Source organism: Miscanthus floridulus, chromosome 18 (assembly GCF_019320115.1).
Source record: "Miscanthus floridulus cultivar M001 chromosome 18, ASM1932011v1, whole genome shotgun sequence".
NCBI classification, from domain to species: Eukaryota; Viridiplantae; Streptophyta; class Magnoliopsida; order Poales; family Poaceae; genus Miscanthus; species Miscanthus floridulus.
Genome location: NC_089597.1, coordinates 56,015,750 through 56,031,551, shown reverse-complemented (window position 1 = coordinate 56,031,551; position 15,802 = coordinate 56,015,750). Strand labels below are relative to the sequence as shown.

General features: G+C 43.3%; 1 protein-coding gene across 1 annotated transcript; it reads right to left on the bottom strand.

The window, feature by feature from the left end:
• Positions 1 to 7,426: 7,426 nt before the first annotated feature.
• Positions 7,427 to 9,585, bottom strand: LOC136523880 (uncharacterized). Its single transcript, XM_066517412.1, has 4 exons — positions 9,538 to 9,585; positions 9,058 to 9,232; positions 8,749 to 8,835; positions 7,427 to 8,634 (listed from the first exon to the last, which is right to left on the bottom strand). Exons 1-4 carry the CDS (start codon positions 9,583 to 9,585, stop codon positions 7,427 to 7,429), a joined length of 1,518 nt encoding a protein of 505 aa, XP_066373509.1.
• Positions 9,586 to 15,802: the final 6,217 nt, after the last annotated feature.

Below are 15,802 nucleotides of genomic sequence, written 5' to 3'. Positions count from 1 at the left end.
TATGATCGAGAAACGCGATTCTCAACCAAGCTGCACCAAAAAATAGACCAAGCCCCAAAAGCTAAGATGCTAGAAAGGAGCTTGCGGGATGCTCCCCTCCATCGATCGAACGAACAAAATAGAAGGGAATGCCTCGCAAACGTCCTCCTAGCACCATAGCTCTCGGGGCAAAAAACTTAGGGCGAGATAGGAAACTTGCTTCCCCCTGCTCACAAAGCTTCTTCTGGCACCGACTAAGAAAAGGAACAACGCCCCTTTCCAAGACTTCCTCTCTTCTCTCCTCTCCCCTCAACTCAAATAGTGCAAACATAAGTTGAGAATAACACCACCAGAAGAGTGACCATTATTTATAGGCCAAAAGTGGACTAAGTAGCCAGAGACCATCACGCCGCATGGCAGACCATGGGTGGTCACAACCAGCACTAGATACTCGCAAAAATGGGGAAATCGAGGCTCTCTCAGAAGTGGGACCGACGCAGCAACAACGAGACTGCTCGGACCTGCCAAAGCCGCAAACCCCGATACAAGGTACACCAACACGACTGGGCTCATCAGTCATGTACCGCGTTGTTAGGACGTCCTGATGGAATAGGACACAATCACCGCCTACCACATTAAATACGTCAGCCCGCAAGGGGTCAGGCAACGAAGCTCGACAAAACCACAACTATGAACCCGCGCTCCAACATGCATACGCATTAGCGCTTTCACGATCACTTCGTGGTCGTAAAAATGCTCGGGGGCTACTGTCGGGGTTGTAACCCTAGGGTATCTCGGGGCACTGATTAGTTAGCAGGCCATGCGGTCCATAACTCAGTGAAGGCCCGAACGACCGAGACCCAACTAAGCCGAATGCATCTAGGCTAAGGTCGACCATGACCCCTCCTCCATCTTGACCGCACGACGCTCACACATGACCTCTCCCTCGTTGTGACCCCTAGGAGGGATAGACGAGGTCGAGCCCAGCCCGGCTCGCTCGCTCTGACAGGAGCGAGCATGCCACACTGACCCCACAAGGACTAAGGGGACAACTATCACCTCGGCCTGGTCAGACACCACCTCTATGCCATGCCGCACCGACGAGACAACACCGCACAGCAAAGGCAACGGGTACGAAACCCACCATCTAGATATGAACTGACAAGACGTATGTACGATCCCACCCACTACGGGATGGGATCCACGCCGAAGGTCTCAAGACAGAGGCCATTCAGACTGGCTGAAAGCCCCGACCCCGACGATCGGGGATGTGGCCCTCAGCCCCATGAAGCAACTAGGCGATTGATGACCCAGGGCGGCTTCTAACTCCCATATGACGCCCCGGGAAACCAGGAGATGGCGACGAAGGCCATGACGGATACCGCGTTGCACAGGACGGCTGACGAACCACCAACGAGGCTACAGTGCCGCCACGGCCGGCACAGTAGCACCACGTCACACCCTGCCGCAACATGGCCAGAAGACCATGACGATAGCCACGACCGGACGTGCACCAAAAGACGGCGTAGCTTGCAAGCCAAGTTAGCTAGGTCCTCCCTCAGGCTCTTGACCCCTCGGTCAGGAGGAACCTCCTCTTTGTACAAGCCCTAGCCCCGAACTCCATTAAGGGCAGACAGAGCACCCATCTCGACACGGTTCATATCCTCTACCATTCTATTCTTTCACCATTGTAGTAGGGCTCATAGAGCTTCTCTTCGGGTAGCCCTTCGCCTAGCGTAGAAACTTCTATCTCTTTCACCATTCTTGCAACCCCCATTGTAAGAACTTCAGAGCATTCAAGCGGGAAACACGCACTCGATCATCTCTGAGACTGGACGTAGGGCTCCTGCTGAACCAGTATAAATCCTTGTGTCTATTGGAAGCTACCATCGTCTTCCTAGAGCAGCGCGGCAATCATATAAGTTTACTAGTCCGGTTTACAAAACACCGACAGCTCTCCATGCAAAAAGTAAGTAAAAAGCTAACTTATAAAAAAAAACTCTTTAACAATAAGTAGATCCATAGGGCCGTAGTTCCATGTTTATATCATACAATCTATTGATTTTGTAGTAATGAGTTGTCCACAGTACTACATCTATTTCGAAAAAGATTTAATTCTAGGTTTCCTTTTTTGAGCAAAACAGAAGGGAAATCCCCTACTGAGCTCATTTTATAGATTGAGTCCGTACAAAAGAGAAAAAAGTAAAAAAAACTAGAACTAAGACAAAGAAAGCCTGAATTCTTGGTTTCCTTAAGTTTGACTTAGTTTATAGAAAATATTTTAAATATTTATGACTCTAAATAGGTATACTATAGTATTATATTCAATGATTAATCTAATGATAATTATTCAGTGTCATAAATGTTAGCATTTATATAAGTCTAGTTAAACTTTAAACTATTTGACTTCTTAAAAAGAGAGAATTGCATTCTTTTTGGATGAAGGGAGTAATAAATATCATTTGTTTGTCAATTCTGTGGAGTGCGTCGACAGCTAGAAACAATGTGTAATTTTAAATGAAGGCTTTCTTCAGAGATCCTGTGATGGAGGATCTTGAATCACACCAGTTGGAAGAACTCGTGTCCAACGGATCAGAGGTCATGGATGGACCCATACATGTCCACATCCCAGAAGAGCAGCGAGCAGAGTTGCTGCCACTGGACATGCTGAACCTGAGGCTGGGATAGCAAGAGGATGAGGCTTTGGGACGACTTTAAGTTTTGTATGTGCTTATGCTGCTAATCAGAACTGCTGGCTAAGAGCATCTCCAATGGTTTTTTAATCCATTCTCTAAATTCTCATTTGGAGAGCTGTTTGAATAAAATCGCTCTATATATCTTTCAACTCTCGAACAACTTCTCAGCATCTTGTGTCATTGGCAGACTTTTTTTTTCTCTCCAATTTCTCTGCTAAATCGGAAGGATATAAGGATTCTCTTGGAATTGTTCTAAGGCACTAACTTCATTGCTGCCATAGGTTGTTTATGTCCCGAGAACATGATATAGCGGCGTTAGGGCCAAATTGTCTTGTATTTCCTTTCCTTTTACCCTTTTCCATTTCCCTATTCCTTTTTATGTTTAGTTGTATTTTAGATCCACAGTTTTCTGTATGCACTCAACAATTTAAATTGCAAAGGCCAATTTAACAATTCAGAAAAAAAAGAAATGTTTGTTTTACCTGTAGTTTATACAAATAATAATGTGTTTGGATTGGCGAGAGTATATGTTCAAACCATTGAGTCCCCGATAAACCACAGAAATAAAATACAAATAATTGCCAGACAGCAAAATTTTGGCAAAAGGGTCCCTCAAGATTTTAATTATCTAAACTATGAATGGTGTCTTAGTCATAGAAAGTAGAAACTAATAAATATCTCCAATAGAGAAACACTAGTACAAACATGATTTTTACATGTGCTTCCTATTTTTTTAGGGTAGTTTACTTAGGAACCGGTTTTTAATTAGCTTCAAAAGCACTGTAGCTTATAAACTGTCCCCTGTAAATATGTGGATAGGACTTTAATACAAAAACAATAAAATATGTATAGGCAGATAAACAGATAGTTCAAAAAAGATATTTTTGTTAATTACATAAAATTGTAATGGCATCATCAAGAATAAAATGTAGGCATGGAGCGCTTGGTGAATGAGATAATAACTTTTTTATATGAAGAATAAATAGTAATCTTAGCAATTGATAAATGACCGGATATACCATAGCCCTCTGGTTTTGCGGAAACCGATGGTCAATGGCAGAGAGACCCAGGTAAGACGGTAGCAGCTACTAGCATGCGATAGTAGAAACGACGGTAAAAAAAGTCAGACCGTTGGCTCGTTCGTTTTCACGCAGGACTTATCGGTCAGTGTTTTTCTTTCGTAATAAATTAGTATTAATTAAATTTATCAGTCTAGAAATCAACCAACGACCCCGCTAGTGTAGCCAAATTGCTCGCTGCACTGTACAAGTGTCCCGTACGGTGTTGGGAATAATATGTAATGTGAACCGTTGCTTGTCCTTCCCCCGTGATTGCCCTCGGGCAGTTGGCAGGTAGAGCGCCGCGCGTGCAGGCTTCATGGAGCCCCTCGCCGTGTCGCCAGGTCCCGAGCAGTTTCGTCCACGCCTCCACGGGGGCGCGACAGACTGGGAAATGGGAAGGCCGTCGTCGTCTGTCCCAGCTCAGGTCTCGCGACGCACGCATGCTTTAATTTGCTTGCACCGTTTGATGGAGCTTTCGATCGGCTTCGACTTGGTTTTCTATGCACTGTACGTATGTAACAGCAGGGGCAGCTTCAACACAGTTGCCTTCGTTAGTTAAGTACCGCCCATTGGGCCCACATTAATAGGATGGGTTGAAACTAGGACCCTGATTTGATGTTTTGGAGTTGTTAATTTGACGCATAACTCAGCCCATTTTTACAGAAGACAACCGGTTTTGGCTCCGTTCGTTTCACTGAAAAGTCACGTTAAAAAATATCGTTCATTGATTTGTTGTAATAGAAAAATATTATACCATGACTGATATGTTCAAATGAGCGGGCCTTTGTTATGGGGAAAGTAGTTTGCTGAGAGCCTTCATCCATCCGCCACGTACGCAGATACAAAGGTGACCAAAGGTCAGAGTGGGAAATGGCAAGCTGAGACGGCGAACGCTGAGCGCGCGGCCATGGCACCTCGTGCATCCTCTGGAGGGTCCGTCGCAGCCGACGTTTGAAGTGTGAACCTGCGGTACTACTGGTTCGGATCCTGCATCGTCGCTATTAACAACATGTTTTTCCTGGTTTCCCTGCTCAACCCAAACCCAACGGCGATCGAGCGGTTCCATTCCATCGTACTAGCATATATTGCTCGGCCCCGGTGGATGGCAGGCAGGTAGGCACCGGCCCCCGCGCGCGCGTGCACGATTCCAAGCAGCAACGACGCCAAATAAATCCCCAGACGTTCTTCCGCTCTGGGCGCCCATAACATACGTCGACCGGGGCAGAGAGATCAGAGAGGCGTGACCAGAAAAAGGCAGTCCGTGTCGGCACGCCTGCACTGTCGATCATTCCACATCCCCCTGCTTTTCATCAGGCACAGTGCCACCGTTCGCTTATCTTATAATCTATCTTTTTCAACTTATTTTTTTAGCTGGAAAAGTATTTTTCTCTTACAACAAAATCAGACAAGACAATGTTTCGATTTGTTTTTTTTCAGCGAAGTGAACAGTGCCAAAGGCCGGACGTGCAGGTGCAGCGGCGGCACCCGCGTGTGGTGGCTCAGTGCCTAGTGCGGTCACCGTACCGTTTGATTTGTTGATCAGGGGTTCGTCGGTTCCGGCGGAAGTCTGATGTTGTGACCTGCCGCCGGCTCTGTTGCTGTCCACGTTCAGCAGGCAAGACGAAGGCCATAGAGGCGCACGCATGCATGCCTGCGTGACAGCAGGAACATCACGTGACGAGGTCGTAGCTAGGTTGGCTCGTTCCCTGTGGCATCGGGGGTGATTTTCTTCCCGTTTTTGTGTGTAGCCTCTCCCGCGTAGAGTGCATAAAGAGATTGCGACGTTGTGTGGAGTCACAAAGAGTTGCGACGCGTCCGTCGCCTACGACGCCTTGATGTTTCCGGTGATCTCAAGAAGGACGTAGTCTTCTGATCTATATGTAGTTGTAGATCTAGTTATGGTATGTATGGATAGTGTGGGCGTGCATTCGTGTATGAACATGATACTGTAATATGTGCCGGTGCTTAGGCCTTGTTTAGATGCCATCCAAATTCTAAGTTTTTTCACTCTCTCCATCACATCAATTTTTAGCCGCTTGCATAGAGTATTAAATGTAGGTAAAAAAATAACTAATTACACAGTTTAGTTGAAAATCACGAGATGAATCTTTTGAGCCTAGTTGGTCCACGATTGGACAATATTTGCCAAATAAGACGAAAGTGGTATTATTCATCGGGTTCACTTTTTTTGCAAAGTGAATGAGGCCTTAGCTTCTCCACCCCCGTGGTGGTCGCCATACATAGCGCGACAGCGTGAATTTTCTGCGTCATGTAAATAGACGCGTCCAAAAGTCTTATTAAAAACAGTGTTAGAATTAAAAATAGTTTAAAAAATATTAAAAAAAATCACCGCCTACTAGTACCTACCTATCTATCCATCTTATAAAACGGAACCTTACAACTACAAGTGTTATCTAACACAATAACAAGCCACGTTCGAATTCTAACCGTTGGATTATTATCTTATATGTTTTCTGCATTCATTCTATGCGTCCAGATCTTTTGTGGCCTCGATGATCCTCCACATGAACTCTCCCATCCCCTAATTCTGAATGGGAACACAAAGCCCAAAGATCGTCCATTTCATCTTCCTCCGACCATCTAGCTTTTCATCGACAGTGTTTTGATCACCTGTTGACTATTTCTTAGTAGCGATATGTGGTTGTATGCATACCTGATTCTAGTTGTACATCATCCTGCTATTCTAATCTATTTTATTTGACTGCATAATCAATAGAATAACACTAGAGTCAGCAAGCTATTTTGTTTGCAATTGCATAGAGCTTTGGAATAATTGATACATGGACTTTTATATAGGTCTCCTGGACTCTACATAGGCAATCGTGAGTTCAGAGCTATACCTTCTAAGATGTCTTTTGAACTAAGCATTAGGAAACTGAAAATAGCTAGTGGGGGAATCACTATTTTATTGGGCCTGTTCAGCTACGCTTATGTGTAGCACTGCAGCGAAGAGGGTGTAACATGTTCTTGTATAATTGTACATATCATTTTGTTGCCAAACTTTGTGGGCATGAAAGCCCAATAGTTTTGACCAAGACTATTAACGTGAAATCTTGTTTGCCCTGTTTTGCTACAGATTTCACCGCGTTTGAAGCATAGCCTTTTCATGAAAGTATGAAAATAAAAGATAATGGTGCTACTGGTCCAAAGGCTACAGCAACCCGCTTCATTGATTCATTTTAATTTGATGTTTGGTTGTCTGTCTACAATAAGGGCGACACAATGTTATTTTTGGCAGAGAAATCAATAATATTGGTCACATATTAACATGGTGTTTATTAGATTTTGGGACCTATACTATATTTGTTTCTGAATCTTGCTACAACCTTCTATAAATTGTTTATGTTTTTCTAGCAATCTCTGTGTGTGAGCCTTTTCTGTGAAATTTGAGATAAATCATAATGCTTTGCCCAAGGCTTGATCGTGTTTTCTCACATGCATCATTGTTCAGAGCAGATGTGCAGAAGTGCAGGTGCACGTGGCCAGTGGCGGACCCAGGATTTTTGCATAGGGTATGCGCCGCAAAAAAAAATTCTTATACAATTCGATAAACTATTTATAATTTGGTAAAACCGTATTATAATTCGGTAAAACGACGTCAAATCTTAATATAAATTGTTCAAATGAAATACAAATACTTCGAAATATAACAATAGGAGACTTACAATATTACTTGTTTATCCGCCGCTTTCTCAATGACATGAATGTCTCCATTATATCATCTTCATTAACTTGGAAGAAAATATCCCGCTCAATAAATGTGACTAGACAATCATCCAAAACAGTATCACCTATCTTATTCCTTGACTTTGTTTTCACTATAACCAATGCAGAAAATACCATTTCAACACTCGCAGTTGCCACTGGTAAAAGCAATATCAATTTGAGAAGCAAGTACACCATATCATACACTTTGTGCCTCTTTGTTTCAACAAGCTTAACTGAGAGATCAACAATGTTGTCTAGACCTTGGAAGATAGCATCTTGTCGCATGTCATTAATATAATTATCAAGTTGCAATTCCAGTTTTAACAAATCATTGTTGGAGAAGTCCTTAGGATAAAATTCAACCAATCTACGTACCTTCCGTGCATCAAAAGAAGCAAAGGAGTTGGAAGGACTGAAGGCTGACATACAAGAGAGTAGCTCCATATTGATATCATCAAACCGATTATCAAGCTCTTGACTAATTTGATCAATGACACCAATGTATACTTCTCTTCGGAAATGGTCATCATTTGTTTGGTTTCGGGCACAAGCATACCGTGCTGATTTTCCATAAGGCACATAAGCACCATCCATAGCAGGAACTTCAACACCATGTTTAACACAAAAAGAAGTGACCTTGTGAAGAAAATTATCCCAACCATTAGACCTCAACTCCTGCATTCTGCTCTTTGCCACATTAACAAGTGAGATTGCATTAAGAATATCTTGATCCCTTCTCTGCAAGCACTCGGATAACTCATTTGTACATCCAAGAATAACATACATTAAGTGCACAAAGAAAACAAACTCAAAGGTTTCAAATGCTCCAAGCACAAAATGTATCTTTGTCCAATCTTCCTTATATGCATTATCAGCACCAAGTTCAATGAGCACATCATGAATTGAGGAATATGTAGTGATGATGCTACATATAGTTTTGTAATGAGAGCCCCACCGAGTGTCACCAGACCTAGGCAAACCCATCTCTTGATTTAATCCACTCCCTGATTCAAGGTCACCACACTCTAGTGCTTTCTTGACATTCTCAAGCCTAGCATTTCGAAGCATATCATGACGCTTGCAAGAAACCCCAACAATGTTCAACAAGATAGATACTTGATCAAAAAAAGTCTTGCAGTCAGTATTTCCTTTGGCAACAGCAATAAGAACTAGTTGGAGTTGATGTGCAAAGCAATGAATATAATAAGCGGAAGGTGATTCTTGCATGATTAAAGTTTTGAGCCCTTTAATATCTCCTTTCATATTGCTAGCCCTATCATAACCTTGACCTCTAATCTGCTGCATACTCAATCCATTACTAACAAGTAAAACTTCAATTGCTTTCTTAAGTGACAAAGAGGTAGCATCATCTACATGAACAACTCCAATAAAGTGCTCACATGGCCTTCCAAGTTTATCAACATAACGCAAGCAAAGAGCTAGTTGTTCTTTATGTGATATATCATTAGACTCATCAGCTAAAATTGCATAGGGCTCATCACCAAGTTCCTCAATTATTTTCTTTCTAGTTTCTATGGCACAACAGTGAATAATTTGCTTTTGTATCTTTGGGCTAGTCAAAGTGCAATTACCTGGTGCATTGTTCAAGACATACTTGTTCACTTCTTCACTATTTCCTGCAAGAAACTTTAAAAGTTCAATGAAGTTGCCTCTGTTGCTAGACTCTTCACTTTCATCATGTCCACTGTCATTGCTGGATTGGCTTGGTGAAAACCGCTTGTAGTGTGCTACCAACCGCTTCGTGTGCTTCAAAAAAGGGTTAGGATGCAAACATGCTCTAAGCCGCAAAAACTAAACCATGGACAGAGCTAGGTGAAACCACCTCCACTGCTGGAGAATGAAGCCGCGCCTCTTAATGACACTTCTCCATTTCCTTTCCAACTCAGGCTCTGTCCGGCTGCTCGTAAAGCCGCTTGTGCTGATTTGTACAGCTGATTTATTGGAAGAGAAAAATAATATATCATAGCTTATAAGTCAGCCGGCTTATAATGGCAGCCGAAAACTCCCTCAATGCCCTCAGCCCATAAAAGCCAACCTCTCTATTTGCTTACATCTAGCTTCACCCGCACGTCGTCGCTCTCCCTCTTGCCTTGTAGCATGGTAGCATCATTGTTCTTCCTTTGCTCGCCTGTAGTGTGCTCCACCGCTGGTTGCACTACCACTCAAGCATGCAGATTGTGAGCTCATCTGGCCACCATGAACTGGGAACGCTACTCCCCCACATAAGTAGACCGCCAGCACGGTCCTAGGCTCCAGAAATATGATTTGGTACGGGATTGCGAGTAATAGTCCATTTGCTTTCTTCATTTTTTTTGGGAAAGGAAGAAGCATGCCTATGCTGCAACGAATTCAACAATAATGTTAAAAGAAGATAAAAGCAATCAAACTAATGCTTTTAGAGGCGCAGTAAATCTGTTCAATGGAATGCCCCGATATACACGGTTCCTTCTCTCAAAACTCAAAAGGTTTAGCTTCACATTGTTAGAGGATTGGGGCTAGCCCAAATAATAGTTTTAAACCAAAGGCCTACTCACGCATACATGGTAAAGTAGGGGACTTTAGTCCTGCATTGCTACTCTAGAAGGAGTGAGGTCAACTTAAATGGCTGAGTTGTCTCAAACTAATTGAATTTATTGGGAAGAGGAAAAGGAAGAAACACATGCGCACTCGCCTCGCCTCGTCGAGCGGGGCAGGGCGTGCGACATGCGCATGAATGGTCCGTCGATTCCTTGCTTCAACCTTTCGGGTGCGTGGCTTCCTTTTGCCACTCGATATTTTTGCATGCATGGAGAAAATTACGTTAGCCTATTTTGGTAAGCAATTATTCTCGCATTAATGGTGATTGCTCTAGTCGACTAACGACATGTCAATCACGTTAATGTTGTGATTGCGTGACTAATTACTTTCCTTAACTGCGACGCGTGTATATATTAGGACGAGATGTCGTCCTAAGAATAGAGAATTCATCTCCTCCTTTTGTCATTGTGCTACACATTCATCTCCTTTTGCCATTATGCTATGCTGCTGCCGCCTTCCCCATCCTGTCACCAACATGTCATCGACGCCAGGAGAGCAGGTCTTCGAAGCCTACATCTCCTCTTGTCCCTGCATGGGGTAGGGGGCGTATCAGGTTTTTGGAAAGCGTTGTCGCAACTGCTCGCTGGACGTCTTCTTCCCTATACGCTGGTGTTTGCTAATCTTCGTTGACGGTTTGCTTCGCTTACTCCTGCGCCGACATCCCCATTGTACGAATGTCTACACTTTCTCTATTGTTTGTTCTATCATTTCTTCTATTACTAGCACTAGAAAGTTTGAGTTTACCTCAGATCGTAGTGCTGGTGTTAAATCACACACCTATGGTACATGCTGTTGCTCTTTCTCTTATTGTCGGAATTGATTTATGCATCACTAAATTGCTATTATTTCCAACACATATATCCCACCTGTTCTAACACTGTAGAAAACATTTTATATATGCAGGGAACTCATTCCCGTGATCCAGTGACATGCAAAACTTTTGGTCTTTGTCTTTCACAATAGTTGTCCTATTTCGTTTGTACCCCGTTGTGTTCCTATCCATAAAGGAAGCATATGGGTACAATATAAACCATACACTATGTCAGATTTGGACATCACTGCCAGCCTCATCACTGTCAGATTTGTGAGAACCGGTAGTGATGTACCTTCACTTCCGGTTATGAGCTTGAAAATGAGAAAATGATTGGGGCTGGGCTAAAACCGGCAGTGAAGCACCATATCACTGCCGGTTTGTGGCTTTAACCAGCAGTATTTTTGCGGCCATTTATCACTGCCGGTTCAAGCCACAAACAGGTAGTGATTTGGCTCTATCACTGTCGGTTCTAGCCAAGAACCGACAGTGATAAGCCTACAGCACAAAAAGGCTGCAGCCGTCCTCTTCTTCCTCCTCTCTTTCATCCCGAGAACAGAGGTGCGCGTTTGGGCCCTTCCCTCCATTGTTGCGGCTGCTCTTCACCATGAAGCTAGCGCTTGGATTTTGAAGAATGGCTTGATCTTTTTGCTTTAAGGTTAGTAACAAACATCCACTCCTTTGATTTTGTTGCTTAATTAGCTTTATTTTGATGGCTACATTGCTTGATTCTCATTCTAGTTCTTTCTCCATTCTAGAGAGCACTTTTCTAATTGGACATTTGTGCAAGGCTCAAATTATGGTGAATCCATCATCCAAACGGTTGGTGTCTATGAACACATTTAAATTCCTAGCTAATTATTCCATGGTGGTCAAGATCATCATTGTTAGTATGTGATGCTATAATTAGTTCTTAGAAGTAGAGTAGAATAGTTGTTCTTCAATATTGTGCAATAATTGTTTTTACTACGATTTTCAATTTACGGGGCCGGGGCTACCAATTTCAATTTTCCAATAATTAGTGTACAATAATGTTTCCAAAAATGGTACTTTCGAGCTACAATTGTTGTTCATGAAGATCGATTTCTTATTAATTCTTTGTAATTATTGTCACAGTATTTTTTTGTGTAGATATGGATCGAGAGTGGATGCATTTGTCTCGAACGGACAAGCGGTACATGCATGGCGTCAGCCAGTTTATCACTGATGCCAAAGCCCATGCTGGGAATGGGAACCCTACCTTTTGCCCATGCAAAGATTACAAGAATAAAAGGAACTATCGTCAAATTGAGTCTATACGATCGTACTTGATTACCAAGGGGTTCATGCCAAACTATACGATATGGACTATGCATGGCGAGGTTGGTGTGAATGTTCTACAGGAACACGATGATGATGTGGACATGCCTAACATAACCATCCACGATGCTGATGAGGAACCCGGTGTCAACACGGAACCTATGGCCACAGTTAATAATGTGTTTAGGAACACGCTAGCTGACGACACCGAGGATAATGATGGCATTTCTCAGCTACTACGTAATGTAGAGACCAGATGTCTTAGTGAAAAATAGCTGAGAAAGCTAGAGAAAATGAGACAAGATGGTAAAACACCATTGTATAGGGATTATCCAATGAGCAAACTGGAAGCCGACATCATGCTGTTAGAGTTCAAATTGACAAACAGATTGAGCGATAAAGGCTTCGATCAGTTGTTAGGTATAATAAGGAAAATGCTCCTAGAAAAAAATGAGTTGCCAGAAAAGACATACTTGGCCAAGCAAATGATTTGCCCCGTCGGCCACGAGGTTGAAAAAATCCATGCGTGTTCCAATGATTGCATATTGTACCGTGGAGAAAAATACAAAGACTTAGACAAGTGCCCCAAGTGTGAAGCTTCACGGTACAAGGAAGGGCCATCAGATGAGGGTACCAAGACTAGAGGAGGTCCCATAAAGTTCGTTTGGTATTTCCCTATAGCTCCCCAGGTGCATAGGTTGTTTGCATGTGCAAAGTCAGCAAAGCTGTTGCACTGGCATGGCGAAGAGTGTAAGAAAGATACAATGATGAGGCACCCCGCCGATGGGCATGACTGGAGGACTGTCAATACTATGTTCTATAAGGATATCGGTGGAGAGGTAAGGGACCTTTGGTTTGCTTTGAGCACAGATGGGATGAATCCTTTCGACCAGGTTAGAAGCAATCATAGCACCTGGCTAGTGATGCTCTGTATATACAACCTTCCACCTTGAGTCTGTATGAAGCGGTCGTACATCCAAATGTCACTACTGATCCAAGGGCCAAGACAACCTAGGAATGACATCGATGTGTTTCTAGAACCAGTGATCGATGAACTAGTGGAGATGTTTGAAAAGGGTGTGCCGGATGTTTGGGACGAGTACAAAAAGGAACATGTCACGATCAAGGGAGTACTTATCGCTACAATCACCGACCTGTCAGGTTGAGGTTCATTGTCCGGAGAGAAGATAGAGGGATATACTGGATGTGTCAAGTGCTTGGACGATACTGATGCGGTAAATCTACCAAATAACTCAAAGATAGTTTATATGGGACACCATAAGTTTCTACCTAAGGATCACCCTTACCATAGGAACATAAAAGATTTCAATAGTACTATTGAGAAACGCTTAGCTCCAAAATATCGAGACGGGCCAGCGATACTTTGAGAACTCAATAAATTAGAGGTTGTCCTTGGGAAGGGGGACAATGTAGTAGTAGCGCCTGATGGGAGTGTTTGGAAGAAAAAATCGGTTTTCTAGAAACTACCTTACTGGCCATTTCTGAGTGTACGCCACTGTCTTGATCCCATGCACATCACTAAAAACATGTGCACTAACACTCTTAACACCTTGATGGACACTGGGGGGACATCAAAGGATTCACTAGCCACATGCCTGGACATGCAACACTTGGGAATCAGGAAGGAGCTGCATCCCGTGGAGCTAGAGAATGGCTAGTTCGAACTTCTAGTTGCGTCATGGACATTGAAGAAGGAAGAAAAGCGTGTGCTTATTTCTTTCTTCAATGAACTCAAAGTCTTGACAGGCTACTGTGCGAACCTGAAGAGGCTAGTGAACATGAGAGAACTCAAGTTCAACTATGGCCCTATGAAGGCCCATGACTATCATGTCATTATGACTCAGCTGCTCCCTATTACCCTACGTGGTATCCTCCCCCAAAGGTCCGTGCCCCAATCATAAAGCTTTGCTCGTTCTTCAACGTGATCTCAAAAAAGGTCATTGATGTGTCCATGCTAGAGCAGCTGTAGCGAGACATAGCCGAAACTCTTGTTAGGCTTGAGATGCATTTCCCACTGACTTACTTCGATATCTCATTGCATCTGCTCATTCATCTTGTTGACCAAATTAGAGCCCTTGGCCCAATGTACCTGCATAAGATGTTGCCTTTCAAAAGATTGATGAAAGTTTTTAGGAGGTATGTTAGGAACAGATTCAGGCCAGAAGGGGACATGGTTGAAGGATGGTCAACAGAGGAGGCCATTGAGTTCTACACATATTATCTAGACATCAAAAGGGTCGGAGTTCTAGAATCTCATCACGAGGGAAGACTACGTGGCAAAGGAATGATCGGGGAGAAATCTGTTATAGTAGACGACCCTATTTCTTTCAGATAGGCACAGTTCATTGTTCTCTAGCAAGCTGAGGGTGTGATGCCATACATTGATGAGCATAGGCAATCGCTGCAAACTCTGTATCCGAGCAGGTCACAGGCTTGGCTGGATAAAAAATATAAGGAGGAATTTGTCAACTGGTTGCGACGTCGCTTGCTTGGAATAAAGTTGGGTAATCAACTGGATGCCTTTGCCAAGGGACCTTTGAGTACATATCTTAAGTACCAAGGTTATGAGATAAAATGGATTCACATTTTATACAAAAAAGCAAGATGGAAAGAGCACATACCAAAATTATGGTGTTCGTTTTGATGCTCATGATGAAAACGGCAACGTGCAGGTGACATACTATGGTTTCATAGAGGAGATATGGGAGCTAGCCTACGGTCCATTGAAGGTAGCTCTTTTTCGCTGCCAGTGGGTTCGACTTGAGTGAAAGCTCTAGTTTGGTTTTAGTGAATTGACGAAACCCTAAGTGCTAACCTAGTTTATCAAGTGATCACGAGATAGGTAGCACATTCTAAGTGGTGAAGCAAATGAAGATCATGACATGATGATGGCGATGCCATGGTGATGATCAAGTACTTGGACTTGAAAAGAAGAAAGAGAAAAACAAAAGGCTCAAGGCAAAGGTATAAATGGTAGGAGCCATTTTGTTTCGTTGATCAAGACACTTAGTGAGTGTGATCACATTTAGGTTCGATAGCCGTACTATTAAGAGGGGTGAAACATGTATCAAAATGTGGTTATCAAAGTGCCACTAGATGCTCTAACTCATTGCATATGCATTTAGGATCTAGTGGAGTGCTAACACCATTGGAAATGTTTGTGAAAATATGCTAACACACATTCACAAAGGTGATACACATTGTGTTTGGCACTTGACAACAAGGGTGAGAAACTTCACTAGCGGAGTGAGTGCGGACAGTTCAACGGTGCCACCGGCGCCCTATATAGAAAAGACAGGGTTTCACAGAGTGGACCGGACGCTGGTCTCAACTGGACCGGTGTGTCCGGTCAGTGGAAGCAGTGAAGATGCTGGCATCGGTCTTCGATCGGATGCTGGATCACTTGGTGACCAGACACTGAGTGGGTGCGTCCGGTCCTGCTGACGTGGCACTACATAGATGAGACATTGAGTGACTGAACGCTGGGTGAGTCCAGTCGATCATGACCAGACGCATCCAGTCATGAATTTTCACGAATGGAACCTTACTAGAAATGACCGGACACTAGAGTCCTACGTCCGATCACTTTAGGCAGCGCGTCCGGTCAC